This window comes from Oncorhynchus masou, chromosome 30, assembly GCF_036934945.1.
Source record: "Oncorhynchus masou masou isolate Uvic2021 chromosome 30, UVic_Omas_1.1, whole genome shotgun sequence".
NCBI classification, from domain to species: Eukaryota; Metazoa; Chordata; class Actinopteri; order Salmoniformes; family Salmonidae; genus Oncorhynchus; species Oncorhynchus masou.
In genome coordinates this window covers 6310531-6336815 of record NC_088241.1, presented here as the reverse complement: position 1 = coordinate 6336815, position 26285 = coordinate 6310531, and the positions used below count along the sequence as shown (strand labels likewise).

The window sequence follows — 26285 nt, the reverse complement described above, 5'->3', positions numbered from 1 at the left end:
TAGCCTAGTTTCAGAAGAATATAATCTGCAGACAGTAAGTGTGCGCAGCTTCAGATGGGTTTGGCATGGAGCAGCTCAGAGAAGAATGACATCGGAAGCTGGTAGGGTAGGAAAGATGTTTCAACTTATATCTCCAAGTAAATGTTAACCAAGGTAACAACGGGTATGCAAACCAGGTGTTGAAAAAGTTGGTTAGTAGGCTAGTGTTGGTTAGTAGGCTATTTGTGATGTGCAATTGTCATCATGCGATGTTTGCATCAGGGGCGCAGACATGGATGGGCCTGGGTGGACAGAGGCCCACCCACTGGGGAGCCAGGCCCTGACAGGCCCACCCAAACAGATTGTGATTTAAGCATTGTTGTGGACTTATACCCTCACATGTGTATTTTGTCTATTTAAAAAGTGTGATTTAAGGTGAAAATCTACAGAAAAACTCATTAAAAAAAACACAGGATTTTTCACAAAGGGTGCCTTTCCTTTGCTGGGCGGGACTTATGGGAAGTTTTTGGCAAAATTAGAGTATACCCACTTCTCCAAGCACATCTACACCAATGCATAGGGCCGATGGAAAGACAGCAGTCACAAACAGCATGTTAAAGGACAAACAGTCCATAAACTCATAAGTCAGTAGGTCCCAATCACAAGAATACAAAAACACAACCATTGTTTCCCCAATTGAAATGTACAACTATTACTTCCCATTGCAAAACACATTTCACTATCACAAAGTAACCAGTGACCTAAAGTGGAACTGACAGCGTTAACTACTTTGCATATTTGAAAAACAAATAAACAAATCATAATATCAATTTAAAAAAATGTAAATTCCCAGTTTATGCTACAAAATCAACTTTATAAGAGGTTTTAAAAAGAGGTTATATTTGACTCATTGTTCCATGAGGTATACTAAGGCATTGTTGCCAGAATAGATGGATGCAGTTGAATGCATGATTATAATTCACTAATACGTTCCTTGGTAGTCCAAAAGATATTGCGATCAGGTTGTAAATCACAGCTGGCCTGGTACATTGTTTGCTGCCTCCATTCGGGAAGCACTGTTTCAGTTTCAATGACTGAATATTTTGGACAAAAACTGACAAATGTAACTAAGGCTGGGAAAGTCAATACAATGAAACTAGCAAGGGAAATGATCACAAGTCAATCATAACGTGGCTAATAGGCTACTGTATCTATTTGTGTAGCAAGCTAAAAACATGGAGCTTGATAGAAACTGTTAGGACAATGTTATATCATTGAGTGGGTGAGTAACTGATGTCCCTCGTATCGTTTTACGGTGGCCACCCGTGCCAGCTACCTTTCAGATCATAGTCGGGTCAAGCTGCTCGATAATAAGCGTGGTTTACTCAGATCCCAATTTCTAATCCCCTGTGCAGTTTACCCAGATCTTCAGGAGCGGTCAACAGGTGAAGTTGCAGACCAGCTCCTCGTTGTCAAAAATGTGGAAATGCAGTACTGAGAGTGTGATTTCTTCAAACAATCATCTTTATTTAATATGGGTTAACCCCCCCGCCCCCCCACTCTTGGGTGTTGGACCGAGTAACCTAACCTTTACACAAATGCAGAGTCCTATATAGAGTTGACACTAACAATGCTCAGTCATGGTTGGTTCAACCCCCCTCATGCAGACCAAGGAGCATCATAAGCCACTCTGGTCATTATCTACATGTGGGTTGTCGTCTTAACCCCACCCTGGCTTAGTTTCCCAGATGCAAGGATGATTGAGACATTGAGGAATTGTTTTAAACTCCTGACTCTATCATCTCGGTTACACCCACCACATCTGGTCTATGTAATGCAGTCTAACTCATTTGTCAGCTCAAGCCATCTCTGGTGACCATACACACAGATTAGCTGCAGGGAACTAGAGTGGAGACCATACAAACACTAACAGGACAGAAATAGCCAATCTATTATTAAGCATTTATTGCAAACTATTAATATCAAACAAATCAGGTAAATGTAATTTTTCTATCATACTTTACACAGCTAGAGATGCAGGTGTCATTTAGTTAGCTAGCAAGAACAACTGTTTAACAGTTAGCATATCTCGTGTTCGCAAATTCACTCTGGCTATCTACTCCGATTTCAGAATACTCTTGTCTGAGTGTACCAGAACGCAGAACTGATGTTCTTAGGAACACGCATCACCTGCTGAATGACCGGTGTCAGTAAACATAACCAAAAAAAAGTAAGTTAGTGACGCCTCCCCGGTGGCACAGCCGGCCGCGACCGGGAGGTCCATGGAGCGACGCACAATTGGCCTGGCGTCGGTAGGGTTTGGCCAGTAGGTATATCCTTGTCTCACTAGCGCCTCCTGTGGTGGGCCGGGCGCAATGCACGGTGTTTCCTCCGACACATTGGTGCGGCTGGCTTCTGGGTTGGATGCGTGCTGTATTAATTGTGTTAAACTTGTTTGGGTTGTGTTTCGGAGGACGCATGGCTCTCGACCTTAGTCTCTCCCGAGCCCGTACGGGAGTTGTTGCGATGAGACAAGATAACTACTAACAATTGGATACCATGAAAAGGGGGCGTATATGTAAAGATTAAGATTTCAGCTAAAATGCTGTCAGTTCCACTTTAAATGCAAGTGTTTCACACAAGTTGTTTTCAAAGAGATGGCTAACAAGCACTGCAATAAAACTCAAATGTCCATCTGGTAAGATGAACTGTAAATTATTCTTGAAAAGGGAGAAGCTGCTGAATCAGCTGCAAACTAGCTGAAAACAAAAGCTAAAGCGGGAAATGTACTGCTTGCTGTTGCGCAGTGACCCCTTAGCCTTCGAGGCAGAGGTTTCTATACCTTTTTTGTAAAAACGGACCCACTCATTAAATCATTGGTTGATTACACTTCCACTCCAAAATGTTTCACTAATAGTTGAATGGCAGATGCCTTTACCTAGCTTGATGGCCTGGCCAATGGCTGATGTTGCTAGCTAGATGTATCTCCCCAGAGACCAGAAAAGAACAAAACACCAAATCAGGATTTCTCTTCAGCGTTAACGCTATCCAACAAAGACTGAAGAGATTAAATCAGATAATTGAAAATATAATAATTATAAGACTGAGCTCCCGGGCTCAGTCTTGCTTTAGGTGGTCTCTAACACAACACTGGCCTACAGACAGTAAGGTCTGGCTGTGGATGGATTTGCAAATTCAGCAACATTCTCCAGTAATACCTCTTACAGTATGTATAATGAACACAAATCATGAAGCAGTTTGACAAGCTCTTGCCTTCTAAAAACATCTTCCATATCCCTTGGTACAGGCATTGGTTTAGGTCACACCAGTTGAGGCCGCTCGGTCATCTCTGAATGGGTTGACCTTGTTTCAACTAGGGGTTCCATTTCAGGAAATTCTGAACCTCTAGGGAAAAACTGGACAGGAATCCATTGAACTACTAATAAAAAGTGCCGTTGGATTGGACACGCCCCACAGAAACCAGCCACCAGCATTACTCACCAGTCCCTGAAATGGAAGTAGTTTATTTTCAGACATCTTTAGTTTCTCACAATATATTCACAAGTGTTCATCCAACACAAAATGTCTGTCAGATTGGGTTTATAAACTCTACGTTGGCAAACTATATTGTTAGTCTGAAGTCAGCAAAAGGTGTTTTTTCCCTTTACATAACTCACAAAAACAGAAGTGCACTTCTGTGTCATTTAAAAGGAGAGAGGGAGCGAGTGGGCGGTATAGAGTGGGCGAGAGGAGAGGGAAGAGACTAGCTACAAAAGAGAGGGGAGGGGGTGAAGTTACAGCACATGACAATGTCAGTGAAGGAGGAGTGAGACCGAGGAACGTAACATAGGCAGAGAAAGAGCATGGAACAGGATGGAAGAGGTGGGTGGGAGAGGGGAAGACCTTGGAGATCAATTACAGGAGGTAGAGGGGTAGAGATGGAGCTCGTGTCAGAGGGAGAATTAGGGAGTGAAGTTGCTTAAAATAACATGCTCTCCTTAATAAAAATAAAAAAAGTGCTCCACTCTGCTAACCAGCACCTCACCTAAATAGGTGTGTGTTTTTTTCCGCCTCTAGAATAAAATGCAACCATTTAGTTCAGGTGTCAGGCACTTCATAAACCAGGTGAGAACCGGGTAAAAGGTTTGGGATACATTTTCTTTACATAAGTGTTTTGGGATGAAAACAGCATGTTACTTTAAAACTTTTCTTAGTTTGTGTGCCAAAGTGTCCTCTTTAGTGGTCAAAACATAAATATGACACCCCCCCCCCCCCCCCAATTGACATAATTGAAAAGCCAAATGTCCTCTCAAACAGGACTTAATAAAGTGTCATGTATGGCCTCATACAGACCAAGAACTACATGTCCACTAGAGGACAAAATTGAATTGCTGGGTCTCAGGAGGATTTAGGTAAACTGTTTCTAACAGGTTTAATAACAGGTGGGATTACAGAATATTTCAAGCTGGCAGATATAGGAGAGCATGGAGGAGAGAGAGGAGTAAGAACGGTAGCAACAGTGTCTAGCCAAGCTGTGACAATCCAACCTGAACACACTATTTCACTGACCAAACACACACAATGCAAGAGAAGGGCATTCGTTACTCCTTGTAATGAGGGCATAAATCTGACTCCACTTGCAAACACACATGGATGACAGAGGTAGTGTGTTTCACACCAAAGGTTGTTTTTTTTAAAGTCTTGATTCCGCAACAAAAATAGTCAAAGTATTTAGTGCTGACTAGAGGAACATTAGAAAAGATTTTAAAAAGTTACTTAAAAAAGAGAAAACATGATTTAAAAAGACGACAAAACAATAGAACAGGACGTGACAAACTAAAAGCAGAGGAAGAGGGAGATCAGTGTCGGAGACGAGCACGGCGAGAGGTGCGGGCGATGGTGTGGTCACCTTAGGTGTCTCGCTCTCTGCCATGACAGCGTCTGATTGTTTTTACCCAAACAAATACCAGTAACATTGACGTGTTCATTTGACAATCAACAACCAGATTTTTCCAACAGTAAATGCTATGAAAATGCAAATATTAAAACAAATGCCATTTCATGACACCATCCTGGTAAGCAAACACCAACAATCTACTGAGAGAACAGAAAGCATATCAACTGATTCATCACTTTAACGGAAAAGCACTGCCAACACTAACTAAAACAGACTGTACTGTTAGAAAGAGCAGATGCCTTCCTCCTCTTCGTCACTGCTGAAGGTGATAACAGCTTTCTTAGAGGACTTCTGGGTTGGTTTAGGGGTCACAAAGCTATCGTTGTGGTGACTGGATACAGAGGGCTTGGCTTGACCTTTGAGGGGAAAGAAAGAAAATCATGGAACATTAGCTAAAGTCTATGTAATTGGCAAACAAATACATTCAGGAGGGAAAAATTCACTGTCTACCAGAAAAGTCACTACACGTGTGCGTGCACTCACCTCCCTTGGACATGCCACCCCGTCCCTTGTTGGGTAGTGGCGTATGTGTTCTGGCTGGGCCCAGCTCCCTCGGGCTGGTTCTTCTCCATCTCAGGGCTCTCTACGTTCTCCAGCCCCCGTGTGTGGCTCCGTCAGACACTCCTCAAACTCCTCCACATGGACCTGGGGACAGAGAGAAGAATCAGAATAAGACCTGGCATGTGTATTCATTCAGGGGCACAGTCAAGAAATCAGTCTAGATAGTCAGAGGTCAGGATAATGCATAGTCTCTCACTTGTCCCAAGTTTATTGTTATGTATATCTGAATTGGGAGGGGGGCGCTAAGGGCGTTATGAGGTCTGAACAACTGAGAAACTATTCTGTCAGTCAATACATACGACCACCATCATCTGTACCTTGAGCTGTGGCTTGGCTCCTCGGCGTAGCTTAGCGGTGATGGGAGAGGCTGGTAGACTCCTGTCTCAGTCAGCTTGTCACTAACACTCCCAACAATCCTGGAGCCTCTTCAGCCCTCGCTCACACAGACAGCAGACAGACACGGCCAGGTCACACCACTGACACTCAGTCTGGGAGAGAGAATTGGAGAGAAGTGGGGGGAAATTAGGAAATTTGATTATTCACTTACAACAGTCTTTCAAGAAGAGGAAGTCTGACCTGACATTTGAAGAAATCATTCTAAAACCATGGTCTCGCTGATTCACTGTCTGTTGCTAAATCGAAAATGCCCTTTCTGTGGAGGTCTGCGCTTTGAATGACGAGCCAGAAAGAGGGAGAGTTGGCCCCGAGTTCACTGAACAGACGACCCAGGCCTCGAAATACTCCTGAGACTGAGAGGAACTAGTGCCAGCTGTTATGACAGAGCAGGAGAATAGAAATTAGGAGACGGGAAGACGGGCTGCTCACTTTGCTGTCCTGAAGCGCAGAAACAGCTTCTCCCCCAGAGACTTAGTCTGTCTCTCCTTAGTGATGTAGGAAAACAGCTGCCTGAAAACAGAGACAAAGGGGGAAACATTAAAAATAAGGCATTAAAACACCACTCACAATATTAGCATCCCATTTCCATGTTATTCAGCACAACAGGTTTCAAACCAGAGTCACAATGTGACCCCAGCATGCCAAGTCATCCAGAGTGTGTAAAGCCTGGGAGAGAACACAGTGGGCGACAGACACACAGGTTAAGTAGCCCTCACATTAAAGCCGCCGCTCGCCGGTATTTGAATAACAGAACAATGACTCCCTGCAAGACACACTACACACAGTGAGCGCAGAAGACTGTACACACAGTAAGAGCAGAAGACTGTACACACAGTGAGAGCAGAAGACTGTACACACAGTGAGAGCAGAAGACTGTACACACAGTGAGAGCAGAAGAGGCACACAGCTCAGTGTGGACACCACTCCATGATGGTGTGGAAGTCTTCCTCGTTCATGGCTCTCTGGGTCTGACAGTCTGCTGATGACGTCTGGGAGCAGGTTGTAGATGGCATTGTCCTGGGAGGAGAGGCCACTGTCTGGTTTCAAACATTGGAGGATCCATTAAACTCTGTCTTATGTAAAAAGGTCCCCAATACACACAGATTTTCAGTGCATTCAGACAACTTAACTTCACACATTGTTACATTACAGCCTTATCCCAAATTTGATGGAATTGAAAATTAAATCAAATCTACACACAAGACCCCATAACGACAGAGCAAAAACAGGTTTAGAAATGTTTCCTAATTTATTAAAAATAAAAACCTGAAATATGACATTTACACAAGTGTTCAAACCCTTTACTCAGTACTTTGTTGAAACACCTTTGGCAGCGATGACCGCCTCGAATCTTCTTGGGTATGATGCAACAAGCTTGGCACACCTGTATGGGAGTGTCTCCCATTCCTCTCTGCAGATTCTCTCAAACTCTTGTCAGTATGGGGAGCGTTGCTGCACAGCTATTTTCATGTCTCTCCAGAGATGTTTGATTGGGTTCAAGTCCGGCCTCCGGCTGGGCCACTCAAGGACATTGAGACTTGTCCCGAGCAGGTTTTCGTCAAGGATCTCCACTAGAGGTCGACCGATGAATCGGAATGGCTGATTAATTAGGGCTGATTTCAAATTTTCATAATCTGTCATCCATTTTTGCACACCGATTGTGGCCGATTTAAAAAAAAAAATTGAACACCTTTATTTAACTAGGCAAGTCAGTTAAGAACACATTCTAATTTTCAATGATGGCCTAGGAACAGTGGGTTAATTGTCTGTTCAGGGGCAGAACGATAGACTTTCACCTTGTCAGCTCGGGGATTCGTTTTTGCAACCTTCCGGTTACTAGTCCAACGCCCTAACCACCTGCCTTACATTGCACTCCACGAGGAGCCTGCGTGGCAGGCTGACTACCTGTTACGTGACGGCAGCAGGAAGCCAAGGTAAGGTGCTAGCGACCATTAAACTTATCTTATACATTTTTTTTTTTAAATCACTAGTTAAACTAATAATATCAACCATGTGTAGTTATCTAGCGTGTCCTGAGTTGCATATAATCGATGCGGTGCCTGTTAATTTCTCATCGAATCACAGCCTACTTCGCCAAATGGGTGATTTAACAAGCGCATTTGCGAAAAAAGCAAGGTCGTTGCACCAATGTGTACCTAACAATAAACATCAATGCCTTTCTTTAAAATCAATACACAAGTATATATTTTTTAAACCTGCATATTTAGTTAATATTGCCTGCTAACATGAATTTCTTTTAACTAGGGAAATTGAGTCACTACTCTTGTGTTCCGTGCAAGCAGTCAGGGTATATGCAGCAGTTTGGGCTGGAGACATGTTATATGATGAAACCATTTAAAAACGGCATGCAGATTTCTCCTCTAATCAGGATCAGCTGGGATACCATGAAAGAGAGAGACTGGCCAAACAATGACATGACAGATTAAGCAATCGATTACCTGGGTGAGAATAAGACCAGCCATACATTGGACATGGAGGCGTCGATGCCAAGTTGCCAATAACCCTGACCATAATCCTCTGCAGTCATTTCAGATGTACGTGTGGGAGGTAGAGGGCCTCTACTCTGAGGGAGCACTAAGACAAAACGCTGCAGTGTCTCCCCGGCCTCCATTGTTCTAAACAGGGGAATTAACCACATACACTGGGAAGGGATGAGGCCAGGTGAACAAAATAATAAGCAACTTCACCTCCAGACGTGGATGAGAATGTTTTCCAGAGGTACTGGACTCGCCAGGTGTGTGGTCTGCTATACAGTAGATGGTCATAAGCCACAGCTTCAGTATAATTAACTAGGCATGTAAAACAGTGCATTACCATTAGGGTAAAACAAAACATGTTTAATACCCTTATCAGTCCTCTCCCAGGGAGGGCTGTCTGCCTTTGAGGAGACCCAACACAATGGAGGTGTGTGGGAGACAATTACTGACCACTACAAAACACTTACCATGAGGAAAAACCTGAGGATTAGTGTTCATAGTGAAAAGCCTGGAAAACACTATTCATCTGAAACACCTCAAATGTAAGAATAACCAAGCATCATAATTAGCACTATACAAAGACAAGCAGAACTAGTGGAATGAAGAGATAACAAATTGTAATTAAACTTTCAATGGGGGAGGGGGTATGGCTTCAGCGCATCTCAATGTGGGAGGAACAACCAGCAATCATCATTAAGCTTTCTTCAATGAAGTCCCCGTCCTTCCTACGGAGTATAACCTATGGCATCACCTGAAATGATCTCCTTTCTCCCTCCGATCTACTCATTGTATAATTATACAAGTAGTTCTGGACACAATCAGAACCTTCAAGTTGTTCTAGACCTTACAGAAAGTTCAGTTATTTTTGTTCAAATGATATTTGAGAGTGCACGAGCGAGCAGCCCATGGTTGCCACAGTCCAGAGAGGTTGGAGTTCTGAAGAGCACAGTACAATGTACTGTCGCGCTATAGCAACAGGTCAGAATGCTAGTGGAGGACATGACAGCATTTTACAATGTTTCCTGTTTTTTTTTCTGTTCTGAACATATGGAAATAGGTTTTTCGATCAACTGGTTCAGTAGACTGCAGCAGCAGGACTGGAGCGTCTGAAGGAACAACATTAGCAGACAACCAGACATGGAACGAGCTTGTAGCCCTCAGCCATCCTCATCTAATGGCCTGTTTACCTAAATTAAAAAAGACAATGAATAGTACAAACAGCTGGGTAATTAAATATGTGCTTGTTTGCTCCTTCCATATTCTAAATTATAAATAAGTTCTATTAGCTGCTTGGTTAATATTTAGTCACTGAATGACAGTGGCTTGTGGGGGTTCACACCTGGTAGAAAGGCTCTGGGTCCAGGTGTCTGGATTACCTGGTAGAGAGGTTCTGGGTCCAGGTGTCTGGATTACCTGGTAGAGAGGTTCTGGGTCCAGGTGTCTGGATTACCTGGTAGAGAGGTTCTGGGTCCAGGGCTAAAGGATGTTGGGGAAGCGGACGGTGAGGTCTCCCAGGCCGATGATGGCGTTGACCCTGATGAAGGGCAGAGAGGAGCGCTCCAGCACCGGGAACAGGAGACGGATGTGCTCCTCACACACTGACAGAGGGAACAGAGGTTGACAAAGAGAGACACCACAGCCACGCAAAGGAAAATTACAGAAAAACAAAGGTAGTCTGGGGTGTAGTCTGACCTGATCATCATGTACTATGAGAGGGCCAGGAAGGCAGCTTTCATGAGCTCGTGGTGGCAGTATCTCCCTGGGGAACTACACACCCTCACTAGCAGGGGCAGGAACGAGCACAACAGGTTCTCCTCTGGTGGGGGGAGGGATGTGGTTTAAAAGGCAATTAAATCACACCAGGAAAAATTGACTTAGTTTTGAAAAAGTTAAGCCTTTCTTACCAGCCAGCAGCTCAGTCTCACAGATCTTCCTGATCAGCTCTGCCTCGGTGTCCCCAGCAGAAGCACCTATCAACACAAGTTCTTCCTCCATAGAACTGTCATTGGCCGCTTGCTGTGGGAAACATGGATCATGAAAGTTGATTAAGAACTTCCTGTTCATGTCTAGTCTACTGGAAAGTTAGAGCGATTTCATCGAAAGGAGTAATTAGGAAAAAGTTAGCTGTTGTACTTAGCCCCCTGATGGGAAGAATCATCAAGACCTGTCAATCACTGTGTTACATGACCAAATTTAAACTCATCAAGCTTTTCCCAGGGAGAAAAGTTACTGATTGGCAAGACAATCCTACTCATCAGGAGACTCACATGGCCTCTTTACTAATCAACATCCTGTTCTGATAACATTTGGTTTATGAAACGCAATGACAATCAATTTGACACAAATAGTAAAATCTCCTTAAACTCAGAACACGTGTATAAACCCAGCAGTCCCATTACCACTAGGTTTGTAGTATCCTAATCTCATGATTGACCATTATGTGAATTAATGCCATCATTGGCTTGGGTTGTATAAAAATACTGGACATCAAACATTGTGTTGGCATTCCATGTCCAGACTGACCTTGGCCTTACGGGAGGGCGCCTTCTCTTCTGTCTCATCTCCCGCAGCTCAGAGCTGACGCTGCGCTCCAGGTGGGACACCTGCCAGAACGCCACGCAGCCACACAGAGACAGCAGCTGGGCCAGGGACACGCAGCTCACCACAGGGACTAGAGGGACACATCACTATAACACCGTACTAATCATAAAGTGCCTATACAAAATACTGGGTCATCATAATACACTACAACACTGGCAGCGTTTCAACAACTAGGCACAGTAAAAGAACACCAGACAACTGGAGAATGAACTATTCATACTTACTTTGAGAAGTTGTTTTACCACAGTGCACCAACTTTCTAAATAAATAATCACTCTGTCTCACCTTGTTCTCCCTGCTCCTCAGGGTCCTGAGATGCACCAGGAAACTGGCTGACATCCTTGTTTGCTAATATCTCCCCGCCCTCTGCGATCTGGTCCAATAGCAGGCGAGAGCAGCGCTGGATGCGGCGGGAGCAGAGCTGGGGACTCGGACAGTAAGTACAGCAGACGGACAAGCCTGCTCCATGAAGCTCTGCCAATGAGGGTCCGCCATCACCACATCTAGGGCGGGACTAGACACACAGTCGGGGGAAAAGACACTACATTCTCCCACTCAAGAGATGGTGTGTGTGTGTGTGTGTACACACACCTTTCAAGATGGCCTGTGTGAGGCAGGTAAAGAGCTGGTTGTCCTGAGGCAGTCAATGGAGCTCCTTTGGATTGCTGGGGAGGGACAAATCAATCACTTTACACACTTTAAACATTCAAACATCTATAGTCACCTGGTAGATTGTTGCGTCTAGGCTGTTGGTTAACAGATATTTCTTTAGTCGAGCAGTTGCAAATATCTTTATTTTTCATGATGCACAAGACACCCGTCTGATTCCCACCAGTCTCAGTGGACTAATCCATTGCAGATGCCACAGGGAAGGCACAGTACATCACGAAGACATGAGCTACAGAAATTGTAAATGCTTATACAAAGGAGCTGATTGTGGACTATAGGAAAAAGCGTCCCGAACAGGCCCCCTTTAACATCAACGGGTCTGTAGGTGAGCATCCTGAACAGGCCCCCATTAACATCAACGGGGCTGTAGGTGAGCATCCTGAACAGGCCCCCATTAACATCAACGGGGCTGTAGGTGAGCATCCTGAACAGGCCCCCATTAACATCAACGGGGCTGTAGGTGAGCATCCTGAACAGGCCCCCATTAACATCAACGGGGCTGTAGCGGAGCGGGTCGAGAGCGTCAAGTTCCCTGGTGTCCACATCAACAACAAAACTATCATGGTCCACACACACCAAGACAGTCATGAAGAGGGCACGACAAAACCTTCTCCCCCCTAGGAGACTGAAAAGATTTGAAATGGTACCCCAGATCCTTAAAGTTCTACAGCTGCACCGTCGAGATAATCCTGACCGGTTGCATCACCGCCAAGTATGGCAACTGCTCGGCATCTGACCGTAAGGCGCTACAGAGGTTAGGGCGAACGGCCCAGTACATTACTGGAGCCAAACTTCCTGCCATCCAGGACCTCTATACCAGACAGAGTCAGAGGAAAGACCATGAAATTGTCAGAGACTCCAGTCACCCAAGTTATAGACTTCTCTCTGCTACTGCACGGCAAGCAGTACCGGAGAACCAAGTCTTGGACCAAAAGGCTCCTCATCAGCTTCTACACCCAAGCTATAAGACTGCTGAACAATTAATAAAAATCACCAGACTACTTACATTAAACCCCCCCCCCCCCTTTTGCTCACTGCAACTACTCATTTATTATCTATGCATAGTCACTTCACCCCTACTTACATGTACAAATTACCTCAACTGTACCCTCACACACTGACTCAGTAATGGTACCTGTATACCCTGTATATTGCCTCTTTATTGTTATTCTTACGGTGTTACTTTGAATATATTTTTAACTTTAGTCCATTTGGTAAATATTTTTCTTAACCAACAGTGCAGTTCAAGAAGAGTTAAGGGCCTATAAGTAAGCATTTCACAGTAAGGTCTACACTTGTTGTCGGCGCATGTGACAAATAAAGTTTGATTTGATTTATTTTGTAAGAAAATGGTGCAACACTTAAAAAATACAATATTTTATAACAAATATATAACCCATTGCATAACTTAAAAAGTGCCTGGCATCATAAATCATCCACATGTACAGAAATCCTGTTTGTTGCCAGTTGGAATCAGTAGGCTATTAAAGACTCCAGAATACAACCAGAATATCAGATAAAGCAATTTCACAAATGTGGCTGCTTTTAAAATCTTTGCTATGCTGTATTAAAAGCTTTAGATTTTTGTTAGAATAGACTCTGGTATTACTTACAATTTAGCGTTGTTTATACGGTTCCAAACAGGTAGAAAACGCTAATCTAACAGGACTGGGAAGATGCGCAGCCATGATGGATGGGCATAGGTCCACACACTACAGAACCAGCCAATCAGAAAACATTTTCCCTCACAATTAAAAAACGAAATATTGCTCAGCATCCCACCTCCCCCTCAGACGATCCCACAGGTAAAGAAGCTGGATGTGGAGGTCCTGGGCTGGCGTGACAACATATGGTCTGCAGTTGTGAGGCAAGTTGGATGTACTGCCAAATCCTCTGAAACAACATTGGAGGCGGCTTATGGTAGATAAATTACCATTCAAAACAACGTGTGGACATTCCTGCATTCAGCATGCCAATTGCACTCTTCCTCAAAACAAGTTTTTTTGCATTGGGACATTTTTGGGGATCTTATTTCAACTCATGAAAAAAGGTCCAATATTTTACATGTTTATATTTTTGTTCAGTATAGTTGATTTTATTCAAACACATAGGGTGTGATATACACATTTTTAGAATACACTACTTTAAATTTAAACCAATTGATTGGTCGAAAGAACAGGCAACTTTTGGTCAACCAAGAGTTTTTTTTTAGTCAGGGACAGCCCTAGGCCTCTAGAAAGTCTAGGCCGGGAATCTACATGTGTGGGGTCTTACCCTGACATGGTCAGTGATGTTACAGATGGTGATAAGTGTCTCTGGCCAGTAGGAAGTCTTCAGTAAACTTCTCTCCCAGAGCACAGTGTCCAGGTTACTGAGGACCACCTCACTCTCCGCTCTACACACAGAAACACATAATTACATTAGTCTACACCCTGAACACGCAACCTAAAAATGCCACATCTAATACAAGAACGTGCATACAAACATGCTATTACACACAGCAACTTTAGTGTGTGGTGCACAAATGAGGTTCCTGCCAGTATGTAAATTCACTGCTATGTCTACACACAACAAAAGTAGTAAACTACGTCATTTACATTATGCCCAGGCTCCAGATTAATCAATCATCTCGTCGGTGCTCGGCCCTCCGCAGAACACACACATGGTCCCAGTTTATGAGGGATAATGTGTGTGGGAGAGAGGGTTAGAGGATGTGAGGGGAGGATTAAACAGGTTATGAATGCTGCCTGTGTGGAAAGAGAGGCGGCACGGTATTGTCCAGTACAGTGTGGGTGGACTGCAGATCGTCTCAGCCCCCTCCGGTAGTGACTGTCTTTCAATCTTTGAAGGAGACCGAATGTGTGTTTACAACACTTGTTCACTGAAAACCCTGGCGGTGAGCCCAGATTTATGTGGTCGTGACTTTGACTCAATGCAGAGAAGTCAGTGTACTCTGCTGTGCTCCTATTCAGAGACTAAAGGCGCTAGCATGCTTCAGTTCGGCTAGCCAAACGAGTGATTGCATACTCCCTTAAGACATTCACCTGAACAAGAAAAAAAGCGTCAACAGTACTGTTCGTCCATTTTGAGACGCCATAGCCAGCACACTTCCTCAAAATAGTCTGAATTCATCTAAGATAACGTCAAAATTAATGACCGATTTCCTGAGTTTATGCTGAGGATATCCTGATGCTTTTGCATCTAAGATGTTTACTGAAGTATTTCTCGATGAAAAAATGGGCATGAGAATGGGTCGTCTCTCGTTGAATGACAGACTACTGAAGAATCCCTACTGTTGACCAATTACCGACAAAAGGGTGTAGACTTGGTGCCCCCGAAATGAAAAAGAAAAACTTAGTCTAAAATAAACAGCGTCACAAGATGTAATATATGCACGTCTTCTGAAGTGGTACGGCTGGGAAGCATGTAGGCGCCTTAATGAGGTTTCGTGGACAAATTAACCAACGCCAGACTTTTGAGACAAAGCCAAGCGCCAAAGGTAGGAGTTGCCAATAGGTGCAGACCTAGGAACCGTTTACCATACGTCAATAAGGGAACAGTGTCATTGGGAGGTTAAGTGCAAAACTTAATCTTTGTTTAATATGAGACTGATCCAAGTTAAGATCAATGTATTGGTCAATTGCCCACAAGGTCCAACTGAAATGTTACTTCCGCTTTAAACCCAACCCCTCCGAAAGACACATACAGGTGTAGAAGCCCTCAGATTAACAAAATAAGAGCTCATGGACTCCTGAATATGGAGGAGAGGTGGGTTTCTCCCTGCCTCAGATTAACAGTCACACTGTCAGCACCCTCCCACTGTTCTCTATCGTGTTGCTTCAGCGGGAGAAAAATGTGGGTGGGGCCAAGTCACTGTAGGCCGGCCCTTACAGCAGAGCAGCCAATCTCTGCTACACTGCCAAGATTACCGGTCAATCAAGACAAGGGAGAACCCAACCCCCTCGTTCAATTGGCTCGCATTCGCCTTGGTCTCATCATTGGGCAAGAAGTCAAAGGGGACTTAAAGACAGAGGTGTGGAGTTAGAACTTGTGTTCGTGTGGGCCTTACAGTGCAGCCATTCCCAGAAGCAGCACTGCTGCTCGTCTGTGCAGGCTGGAGGTCTCCCGTTTGCCAGTGAACCTCTCCCACAGAACCTTCACCAACGTGGACTGCAGGCTGCTGCCACCACCAAAAAACTCCAGGACCTGAGACAACACGAGAGAGGTGGTGTTGGAACAGATTAGACGAGAGAGAACGGGGTTAATTATTGACGACAGGATGGATAGAGTAATCAGTAAAGAGTAAGGGCTAACTCAATCACTGGGTAGTACTGATGACAGGGTGGATAGAGTAAGGGCTAACAATCACTGGGTAGTACTGATGACAGGGTGGATAGAGTAATCAGTAAAGAGCAAGGGCTAACAATCACTGGGTAGTACTGATGACAGGGTGGATAGAGTAATCAGTAAAGACTAAGGGCTCACAATCACTGGGTAGTACTGATGACAGGGTGGATAGAGTAATCAGTAAAGACTAAGGGCTAACTCAATCACTGGGTAGTACTGATGACAGGGTGGATAGAGTAATCAGTAAAGACTAAGGGCTAACTCAATCACTGGGTAGTACTGATGACAGGATGGATAGAGTAATCAGTAAAGAGTAAGGGCTACAATCACTGGGTAGTACTGATGACAGGGTGGATAGAGTAATCAGTAAAGACTAAGGGCTCACAATCACTGGGTAGTACTGATGACAGGGTGGATAGAGTAAGGGCTAACAATCACTGGGTAGTACTGATGACAGGGTGGATAGAGTAATCAGTAAAGAGCAAGGGCTAACTCAATCACTGGGTAGTACTGATGACAGGGTGGATAGAGTAATCAGTAAAGACTAAGGGCTCACAATCACTGGGTAGTACTGATGACAGGGTGGATAGAGTAATCAGTAAAGACTAAGGGCTAACTCAATCACTGGGTAGTACTGATGACAGGGTGGATAGAGTAATCAGTAAAGACTAAGGGCTAACTCAATCACTGGGTAGTACTGATGACAGGATTGATAATAAAAGATAGTGAGTTTCTCTTATTACCATCTCCTCCAGACACTGGATTGTCCCCAGAGAGGCATCCACCATCAGTTCAGACAGACTGTCCACTAGAGTCTGAGCTTTAGCCCTGAGAGGGAGAGTGTCAGGGAGCAGAGCCCATTGGAGGTTGATGAAGTCACTCCAAGACATTTTTCTTAGATCAAGCGCACAATTTCCCACCTTAACTTCCACCTTGAGTCTGCATCTCTTTCAGCAGCAATGTACTGGTGAGAGCAAGATTAACAAATTCACAGCAGAAAATGTAATACAGGGTGTGTTCACACAGGCAGTCCAATTCTGATAGATATTTTTGCACTAATTGGTCTTTTGACCAATCACAAATCTTTTCACAATTTCAGAGCTGATCCAATCGGTCAATAGACCAATTAGTGAAAATAAGATCAGAATTGGGCTGCATGTCTAAACACAGCCTGAGTTGAAACCTCTTGGGGGAAATTGCTGAGGTGCTGGAATGAAGACTGCAGGTTCCCACGAAGGCTGTTTCAGCAGACAAGACAGCTCCATTTACTCTCTATACCATTTTAATGTCACCAGCACTGCTTCGCAATTTCACATGGGAAGACATTACCATTTCAAAAGTAACTTAACCATCTGCAATTGGTAGTGGGATCGAGGGACCTGAGGGGGTTGATAGAAAGAGCCTGTGGCAACAGTTTGAAGGTGTGACAGCGTACCTGGTGTTGTCTCCCTGGGGGTTGAGGTAGAGGCGTCTGTAGGCCTGCACCACAACATCTTTAATGGCAGCGCCAGTAGACCAGACCAGAGGCAGCATCTTCCTCACGCCAGTCAGAGTTCGCCACACTGAACTCGCATACTGTCACACAGAACTGCACCGCCTCCTGGACCACTGAGACACATTCATTCCTCAATACCCCACACATTACATTGTCTCAGAACACATGCATGGAGTCATTGGGGTGAGATGTTGACTGTGTAGGTGATAAAGGTATGGTAATGTAGGTATAGGTAAGATGGTGTGTTTGTACCTGAGGTAGTCTTCCAGTAGAGCATGGCTCTCAGTGTCTCAGATACTGCAACAGCATCTCCTGTTTCTTCAGCTCGCTCTCCTCCACCCCTTCCATCCCCCCCATCCCCTGCTCCCTCCTTCTGGGGCGTGGAAGGCAGGTCCCCTCTGACCTCAGAGGAGTTCTGGCCAGGACCTGGGGAGGAAGAGGTGTCAGATTAGAAAAATGTTCTCCTGAGAGCAGATGTGAACATCTTAACTCTTGCCAGTGTGAGTACACATTTGTTCCAGTCCATATAATTGAACAAAATAGTGGTCTAAAATGAGGACCAGTGTTAGTTCAGGTGTTAGAGCTAGGTTTGGGTGATTCACCAGTAGAAAACATTATCACCCACTCCATCAGTAATGCTGTCATCTAGAACTACACCTACACCGCTGAAAGCCCCACAGCACTAGATTGCCCTTAATTACATTTTGATTGGTTATATAATACTCTTATTCTAGCACTTATTTCACCACTTGTTTTTGAAAGCTTGGTACTGAATAATTTGTTTAATCGATATGAAAGTGTTTTGATTGAGTGATCACGACTCTTTCAGCAGAGTGCTGGTTAGTTCTGAATAGAGTTTACTTACTAGACGTGTATTATGCGGTTCTTTCAAAGTGCACTTCCTGTAAGTCGGATCTAGATAAGAGCATTCACTAAATGACCCAACATTTTCAGAATGCTAAGTTTCCACCCTCCCTTTCTATCTCCTACACTTAACCAATACACGTTCTTCATGATGTGATTGACAGACGGACAGAGTTCAGTACCTTTGAAGAGCAGGGCCAGTGTGTCCAAGAGAGTCTCGAGGGTGAGAGTGGTCAGAGACGAGAACATCTCAGACTCTAGGAACCGGCTGTGGGCTCGCACACACAGACGCACTGCATTCCTGACACACAAACAATCAGTTATGTGATGACTGAAGAGTTCAGCTTGGAATCTCACTTCTATAAACAGTTGATCCTGATTTGTTACAAATCTAGTCCCCTGGGCAGAGTGTTTCAAAAGTTATCCATCTGATGTAGACTTTCAGATAGCATTAAATTGATAGAAATAGAATGAATAGAACACGAGCAGCTCAGGCTCCATAGCGGCCCACAGCTCAGAGGCTTTGATCACTGCCACTGGACGGAGAGACCAAAGGAATATGGTTAAATGGGAAATCAAAAATAAAATAATATTGCATCATGATGATGTGGCTGGTTACACTGCTTCTTGAAAGTCCAATCATTTCAAAACTTGACTACTGACATGCAAAACATTTTGGGACTGTATCAGTGGATTAAGGGAGAGGAAAAAAATGAAAAAGAATTTGAGCGGAATTTCCATAAAATAATATATAATTTGGACAAAAGAGGCAGAGGAGATCAGAATGAACAGATTATATTTCTATTGTTACAAAGCCCTCAGATTAACAAAGAAGAGCGCTCAAGACCAACTGAATATTGAGGAGAGGTTCTCCCTGCCTCACACATACAGACAAACACACGTCAGACAGACTGTCAGCACCCTCCCACTATTCTCTACCGTGTTTCTTTACCGGGAGAAACATGTGGGTGGGGCCAAGTCACTGTAGGCCGGCCCTTACAGCAGAGCAGCCAATCTCCACTACACTGCCAAGATTACCGGCCAATCGAGACGAGAGATCCCAACCCTCTTTCAGTTGGCTCGCATTCGCCTTGGTCTCATCATTGGGCAATATATAAAAGATAAATCTAAAAGGTGGTGTGTATAATTTACCAGGTGCATTTTCCTGCCGTCTCTAAGCTCTGAGTTTATCCGTCTCCATCTCCAGGGGTTTCTTCAGGTCAGCACTGCTCAACTACAGATGAAAGAAACAATTGTAAGACACTGTGTTGTGTGTATACTTCACAGTAGTGGTTGTTCGTGTGCGCGCGCACCTTGCAGCTGTAGGGGTTGTGTACGATGAAGGCAGCCAGTAGCTGGATGGCACTCTTGACCACATTGATGGATTTGTCCATCAGCCTTCCCACTGCCAACCCCATCACTTCACTGTACCTGTTCAGGGGCAGAGCCTGGGGAGAGAAATCACAGAGGACATGAGGACCGTTCAGTAATCCCAGAGGAAGTGATTATCGCCTAGTCTCCTTTCCTTCAAAAACTGAACTGGTTTTTGCTGTAAATAAAAATCATAAAAAATAATTTCTGCGGGCTTGAGAGAATGACAATCAAATGGGGATTTGATGTTGAGGGACAATTCACTTCAAACCAGTACAGGAGTGTTGGTGACTTTACTGATGTTGAGGCCACTGCATAGCTTTCACTAAGATTGCTGAATGCCCTCAGATTACCAAAGGAAGATGTCATAGCAAAGGCCATCAACGAAGAGTTGTGTCTCCTTGCCAACTGAAACATATACTCTCACACTCCAAGACTTTCAGCAGCTTTCATCCTGCCTTCTCCCATGTCTCTGGGATGGGCAGAGGATGAGGAGGACTGCTAGTTTACTATAGGTGGGCCCTTACAGCAGAGCAGCCAATCTCCGCCACACTGCCAAGATTACCCACCAATCGGGAGGAAGGTGCACACTCTCAGCCTGATTGGCTCATACTTGCCATTATCTCATCACTGGGCATTAGTGGATGTATTAATTGACTATAGAGCATGCTATAAGACCACATTAAAATATGACTGGGTGCAGAAGGACCTACCTTACTGGGTGCAGTGATGATACTCTGCCTGTAAGAGTCACTCTCCAGGAATTCTTTGAGTGAGGCGTTGAGGAGGGAGGGCAGGGAGACGGCCAGGCCACCCACCACTAACAGAGAAAACAATGAAATACGGATGAGAACGCCAGCTGAATAGTGAGCACTCGCAGGCACTGGTATGCCATCATGTGAATAAATTGAAAGACATTTCAACACACACCATCACAAACACTGACCTTGTATGAGTAACTCCCGGGTGTCCTCTTTCACACGCATGTCCACTTTAGGGCAGTGCCTGTGACATACAATAGAATGCAACAAGGGTCAGAACCTAAGAAATTACATCATAGTTGAGGCAAGAAAGAAAAACAAAATAATTTGGGTAAATGTAGCTACTCACTGCAGCACAGTGTAACCAGTGCCGAAGTGTTCCAGGATGCACAATGGACCCTGGCTTCTCAGTGTAGCCTTGAAACCTGGAAAATATATAGAATAGTAAAGGAGTTGAGTTGCTTGGTCAGATTTCAGGAGGACAATATTCTAACAATTGTAAGTCTAACAAACTATGGGATATTTACTGTTGAGATGGGAAGGCAGTTTTGGGGAGACGATATCCTGAACCACGTACTGGTTAATGACCCCAGTCTTCACCAGGTCACCCACAGTCGTCTGACAACATCACTGTACACGAAAAAAACAACTTGTTAGCCGAGTGGTTGACATTCTAGGTAACTTTAACGTTAATTATAGTAAGCTATGTTCATTCCATGTTGCTATAAACGACCCACTCACCCTAACAAACGTGTTCGCTAGTTAATGTATTACCTAAGTTCGCTAGTTCTTTTGACCAAGTTAGTTGTTTGTTTCGATTTCTTCGTGAACTAGCTAACGATAGTTAGCTACCTTAGTTAGCCACAAGATAAATACATTAACGTAGCTAGCTAGCTAAAGTTAAGACAGCTAACGTTACAGTATTTAACGTTGTTTTTAATCAACTTGCTGACTAGCTACATTTCACAACTAAGAAAGTCCAGACATAAATAACTTTAACCAAGTATAACACACTTACCAATCCTTTGTGTATTGCTGCTCAGTCTCAGCCATAATTTCGGATCTTTAGAACCTGTTGAAAAGATTGAAACAGCACGGTTCTGCCCTAGACGGTTCTTGCGGAAGGGTTTTGATTTTTTAACAGTAGCGCGCCAAAGGATTACGTCATCAGCATCGCCCCCCTCCTCCCACTGACCCTCTTCCGTGAACAAACTACGCCATCTGTCTGCGGATAACTGACGCTACAATCTTGATACTTTATTACTGCAAACTCAAATATTGCAATATCAAGTACAGTAAATCCGATAACCTCATACAATTGTAGCTATGCTTTTGAGAACCAATCTACATGATAAAGGACAAGACTGATTTGAGGTAGTAGCTGTATTCAAACTGAAAATACAATTTTCCTCACATGTACCCAGGTGTCAGCTACAGCATTGATATTTCGCTTCTGAAATGTATTCTCTAAACAAGTTCCATCACATTTAAAATGTAAAAAGTAAAATGTAGTTCAATCAATTAACTACCAAACAGATAAAAGCGCTAATGTCTTAAATGAACCTTTCCTCACTCACGCTGTCAGGCTAAAATGCATTTTTGTAGAGTACACACAATATAATCTAAAATTATGTAACAAACTTGAAAGCACAATAGATCTCGATGGTCCAACACTGCATCCATTACAATACGTCAATCCACTTCACTCCAGTCAATCACATGTAGTCAAACACACACTACAGTATTATGGACACTAACTGTCAAATTTTAGTGTTTATTGTTCAGTTACAAAAAAATAGAAACAAAGAAAACAAAAACACAAAGCAACTCTCATAACTATCAACTCTCATAACCTTTGAAACATATTTAAATACATCTGTAACCACATATCTCCTTCACACTACATTAAATCAAGTAAACAAAAAAAGAAAGCACCAATTGCTCTATGCTAGAAGACCGATAAACAATGTAATACGATCCTGGGGACAGAAAATGTCATGTTACTTTCTCTTCACTACTAACGTAGTATCCTGACTCGACAATCGGTTGGCCCCTCTACCTTAGGGGCTTACTTTCTCTTTCTGTCTTGAGAGCAGCGTGGACAATACCTGCAGTTAGAAAAAAAGAAATATTCAGTTGTAAACCTTAAAATCCCATCACTATTTCAGCTTTGTGAAAGATACATACTCACCGGCCAGTTTATTAGGTACACCACCCTGTTCATAAAAATGGATCGCTCCTACAGACAGTGAGTCACATGGCCGTGGCTTGCTATATAAAACAGGCAGACAGGCATTCAGTTACTGTTCGATTGAACGTTAAAATTGGCAAAACGAGTGACCTAAGCGATTTTGAGTGTGGTATGATTGTCATTGCTAGGCGCGCCGGATCCAATATCTCAGAAACGGCTGCCCTCCTGAGCTTTTCACGCATGACAGTGTCTACAGTTTACCGAGAACGGTGTGACAAACAAAAAACATCCAGTCAGCATCAGTCCTGTGAGCAAAAACAGAGCGTTGATGAGAGGTCGGAGGAGAAGGGCAAGAGTCGTACAAGCTGACAGGCGGGCCCGCAAACAGACAAATAACGGCGCAGTGCAACAGTGCTGTGCAGAACGGCATCTAGGAATGCACAACTTATCGATCCTTGTCACGAATGGGCTATTATAGCAGACGACCACACTAGGTTCCACTCCTATCAGCTAAAAACAAGAAGAGTGGCTTCAGTGGGCACGTAATCACCAACACTAGACGATTGAAGAGTGGAAAAACATCGCCTGGTCCAACAAATCCCGGTTCCTGTTGCGTCTTGCTGTTGGCAGAGTCAGGATTTATTATAAGCAGAGTAAGTCCATGGACCCATTCAGCCCGGTGTCAACTGCGTACCGCTGTCCAATCTGCAGCAACTGCGTGATGCCATCGCATCAGCATGGACATACATCCCTGTGGAACATTGCTGACTTGTAGAATCCATGCCACCAGAGAATTCAGGCAGTTCTGGAGCCAAAGGGGGGGTCTGACCCTGTACTAGGTGTGTGTATCTAATAAAAAAAACTGGCCAGTGAGTGTAGTATGTACAGTTAGTCTGTGTCGGTTGGCTGATTCCCTCACCATTTCCCTCTTGGTTTCGTCGTCAGGCCCACGCAGGCAAAGTGGAACCACTCGATGGAACACTGCAAAAACAATCAACACAGGGGTTTGATGAAGTCTGTACACACTGTAGCTTTCAAGAACCAGGATCAACACAACAATATAGGTCAGGTCAGTGCACACACTGGGGGAACTCAGGGGAAGTTTCTGGGGAAACTCACATCTGTGTTGTCACAGCCAATCATCTCTCCATAGGACACCTGGTGACACAAGCAGTAGGTGGGCTCATTGGGGTCCACTGGCATGTCCAGCACGTCAGAGGGATGCACGTTCCCAAAGTTAGCAGCTGGAGCAGTGAACTCCCCCCTGACAATGAGAGAGTGGTGGATGAGTACACACACAATTAAGGCCAATGAAGGAGATTGTCTTCAAGGAAGGAAGTGATAGAGTGCACAATAACAAACGTACGGCTGGAGAAGTTTGACTTTCTTCTGTGCACTCTTCGGACTGCCATCTTCATCGGAGCTCTTCACTTTAGACCGAGTTTTAGCCACCTTCTTCTCTTTCAGCCCCCTGGACTCACCTGAAATATCAAAACATAGCATTAAATATACAGTGAGCTCCAAATGGATTGGGAAAGTGACTTAAAAAAAAATCGTCCATATCGGGTGAATTATTTAGAAATTACAACACTTTTTGTACATAGTCACCCCCATTTTAGGGGACCAAAAGCAGTGGGACAAATTCACCTTTGTGTATTAAAGTAGTAAAACGTTTATCATTTGGTCCCATATTCCTAGCACGCAACGATTCCACCAAGATTGTGACTGTACAAAGTTGTTGGATGCATTTTCTGTTTGTTTTGGTTGTGTTTCTGATCATTTTCGGCCTAATAGAAATGAATGGTAAATGCATTGTCATTTTGGAGTCACTTTTATTGTAAATAAGAATGTCATGTTTCCAAACACTCTACATGAAGGTCGATGCCATGATTATGGATAGTCCTGAATGAATTGTGAATAATGATTAGTGAGAAAGTTACACACAAATATACCGCCAAGACATGCTACCCTTTCACCATTAAGTCACGATTCATTCAGGACTATCCATAATCATGGTAGCATCCACGTTAATGTAGAGTGTTTAGAAACATTCTTAATAACAATAAAAGGGACTCCAAAATGACAATACATTTACCATTGTTCGCAATGATTTGATATTTTGAAGTGTGCCAAGATGCTACAAGACAAACATTCAAGAGAAACAGACCCGAACGTACACACACCCACTTCAAATACGTACTTTTCTTTCCCTTACTGGAGGTGGAATCATAGTCTGTGCTCTCTATCTGCTTCTCCTTCAGGTCGGCCTCAAAGCGGGCCAGGTCTGTGTCCAGTCTCCGGATGTGCTTGTCCACCTAGGGAACAACCACTGCACTTTAGGATTCATTTGACTGACCCACACAGGCTCTAATACAAAGTAAGCACAGAGCTCCAAAGTACTACTACTGACCATCTCATAAGTCTGCATGGCCAGTTGCACTTTGTCATCCCCAAACTCCTTGCTTTTGCTGTAAGACTGCTGGATCTGCCTCAGAATAGTAAGCTTCTGTTCAGACGAGAGGGTCCTGGCGTTGGATGTGTAATCCTTTGCCAGGGAGTCTATCTGCCCCTTTAGATCTGTGAGAAAGGCAGATGGGTTGGGTGAGAAGTTTGGATAAGCAATTTTTATTGATGCCACTGGTCTGAGAATATCAGCCTTATGTGGTGTGTGTGTTACTGTGTCACTTGCTTCCACATAACATTTTTTTCTTAATGAAGTATGTATCTAGGGCTTTTACAGGTATGAATGGATCTAAGAAATCCCAATAAAGTACTGCTATGTAAAGACGCCTCACAGAATTGTTGTGCAGTTTTTGGTATACATGACCTGACGATGTTGGAAGATTAGCAGATCATTGAATGGTAAATTGTTGAGAACCGTGGACATGAATGTTATTTATTCCTGGTAATCTGGTTGTTATGGAGGCTAGAAAGATTTCATTTGCATACATTCATCATGGGCAATTCAAATGCACAACTTGTGGGGGTGTGAGTGGGATGGATGACTGCTACTTTATTATGCATTGTAAACATGGTTCACACATACTCTGCAGAGTAGTGAATTGGTCGGTAACAGTTGTAGTTAGTGTTATTTCTCACCCTCCGTACGTTGATCCAAGTCCCTCATCAAATTGAAGTTCCTCTGCAGTTCAAATGGCAGGTTCTCTATGCCTGTGATGAGAAATCAACAATCATTAACTTTAACTAATTAATATTCTTTAATACAAACTATTGGTATTACAAATGTATCTTCAATGTGTGATGATACTCTAGCTAGGCTACTGACGAGCAGGCGAAACGAACGTTGGGTGGCTTAGCTCGGTAAGGTAGCTAGCGGCCTAATTCTCCAAATAAAGCGTTCCTTCTTGCAATGCATTGACTAAATATGCAGATAAATTCAAATTGATAGCTAAACTATCGAAAACATTAGCAGATTTGTATATTTAAATCTTTTAAATAATAGAAAATTAACTCACTGTCCAAATAGTGTTCCAAATACATTCCCGCCGCCATCTTGGAAAATGTAAACAACACAACTTCCGGCGAGGACGAGTTATTTGGTTTGATCCGAAATCAAATCTGTACCGGTATTTTA

At 43.7% G+C, this 26285-nt stretch overlaps 1 protein-coding gene, 3 non-coding genes and 1 pseudogene across 5 annotated transcripts; all 5 read right to left on the bottom strand.

Moving 5' to 3' along the window:
- Positions 1–3487: 3487 nt before the first annotated feature.
- LOC135523016 (condensin complex subunit 1-like) lies at positions 3488–21552 on the bottom strand (annotated as a pseudogene).
- On the bottom strand, positions 15377–15665 carry LOC135523245 (small nucleolar RNA U85). Its single transcript, XR_010452815.1, has one exon. It is a non-coding gene; the product is annotated as a small nucleolar RNA U85 (small nucleolar RNA).
- Positions 19181–19476, bottom strand: LOC135523243 (small nucleolar RNA U85). Its single transcript, XR_010452813.1, has one exon. It is a non-coding gene; the product is annotated as a small nucleolar RNA U85 (small nucleolar RNA).
- On the bottom strand, positions 20078–20374 carry LOC135523244 (small nucleolar RNA U85). Its single transcript, XR_010452814.1, has one exon. It is a non-coding gene; the product is annotated as a small nucleolar RNA U85 (small nucleolar RNA).
- A 707-nt stretch (positions 21553–22259) lies between the features above and the next one.
- Positions 22260–26251, bottom strand: LOC135521924 (inhibitor of growth protein 4-like). Of its 2 annotated transcripts, XM_064947740.1 has the most exons (9): positions 26167–26251; positions 25790–25861; positions 25101–25267; positions 24891–25005; positions 24057–24171; positions 23810–23954; positions 23610–23671; positions 22691–22770; positions 22260–22607 (listed from the first exon to the last, which is right to left on the bottom strand). In XM_064947740.1, exons 1-9 carry the CDS (start codon positions 26201–26203, stop codon positions 22555–22557), a joined length of 846 nt encoding a protein of 281 aa, XP_064803812.1. In that variant the 5' UTR covers positions 26204–26251; the 3' UTR covers positions 22260–22554. The 2 variants fall into 2 exon arrangements, with proteins under 2 accessions (XP_064803812.1, XP_064803813.1); XM_064947741.1 differs by lacking the exon at positions 22691–22770.
- Positions 26252–26285: the final 34 nt, after the last annotated feature.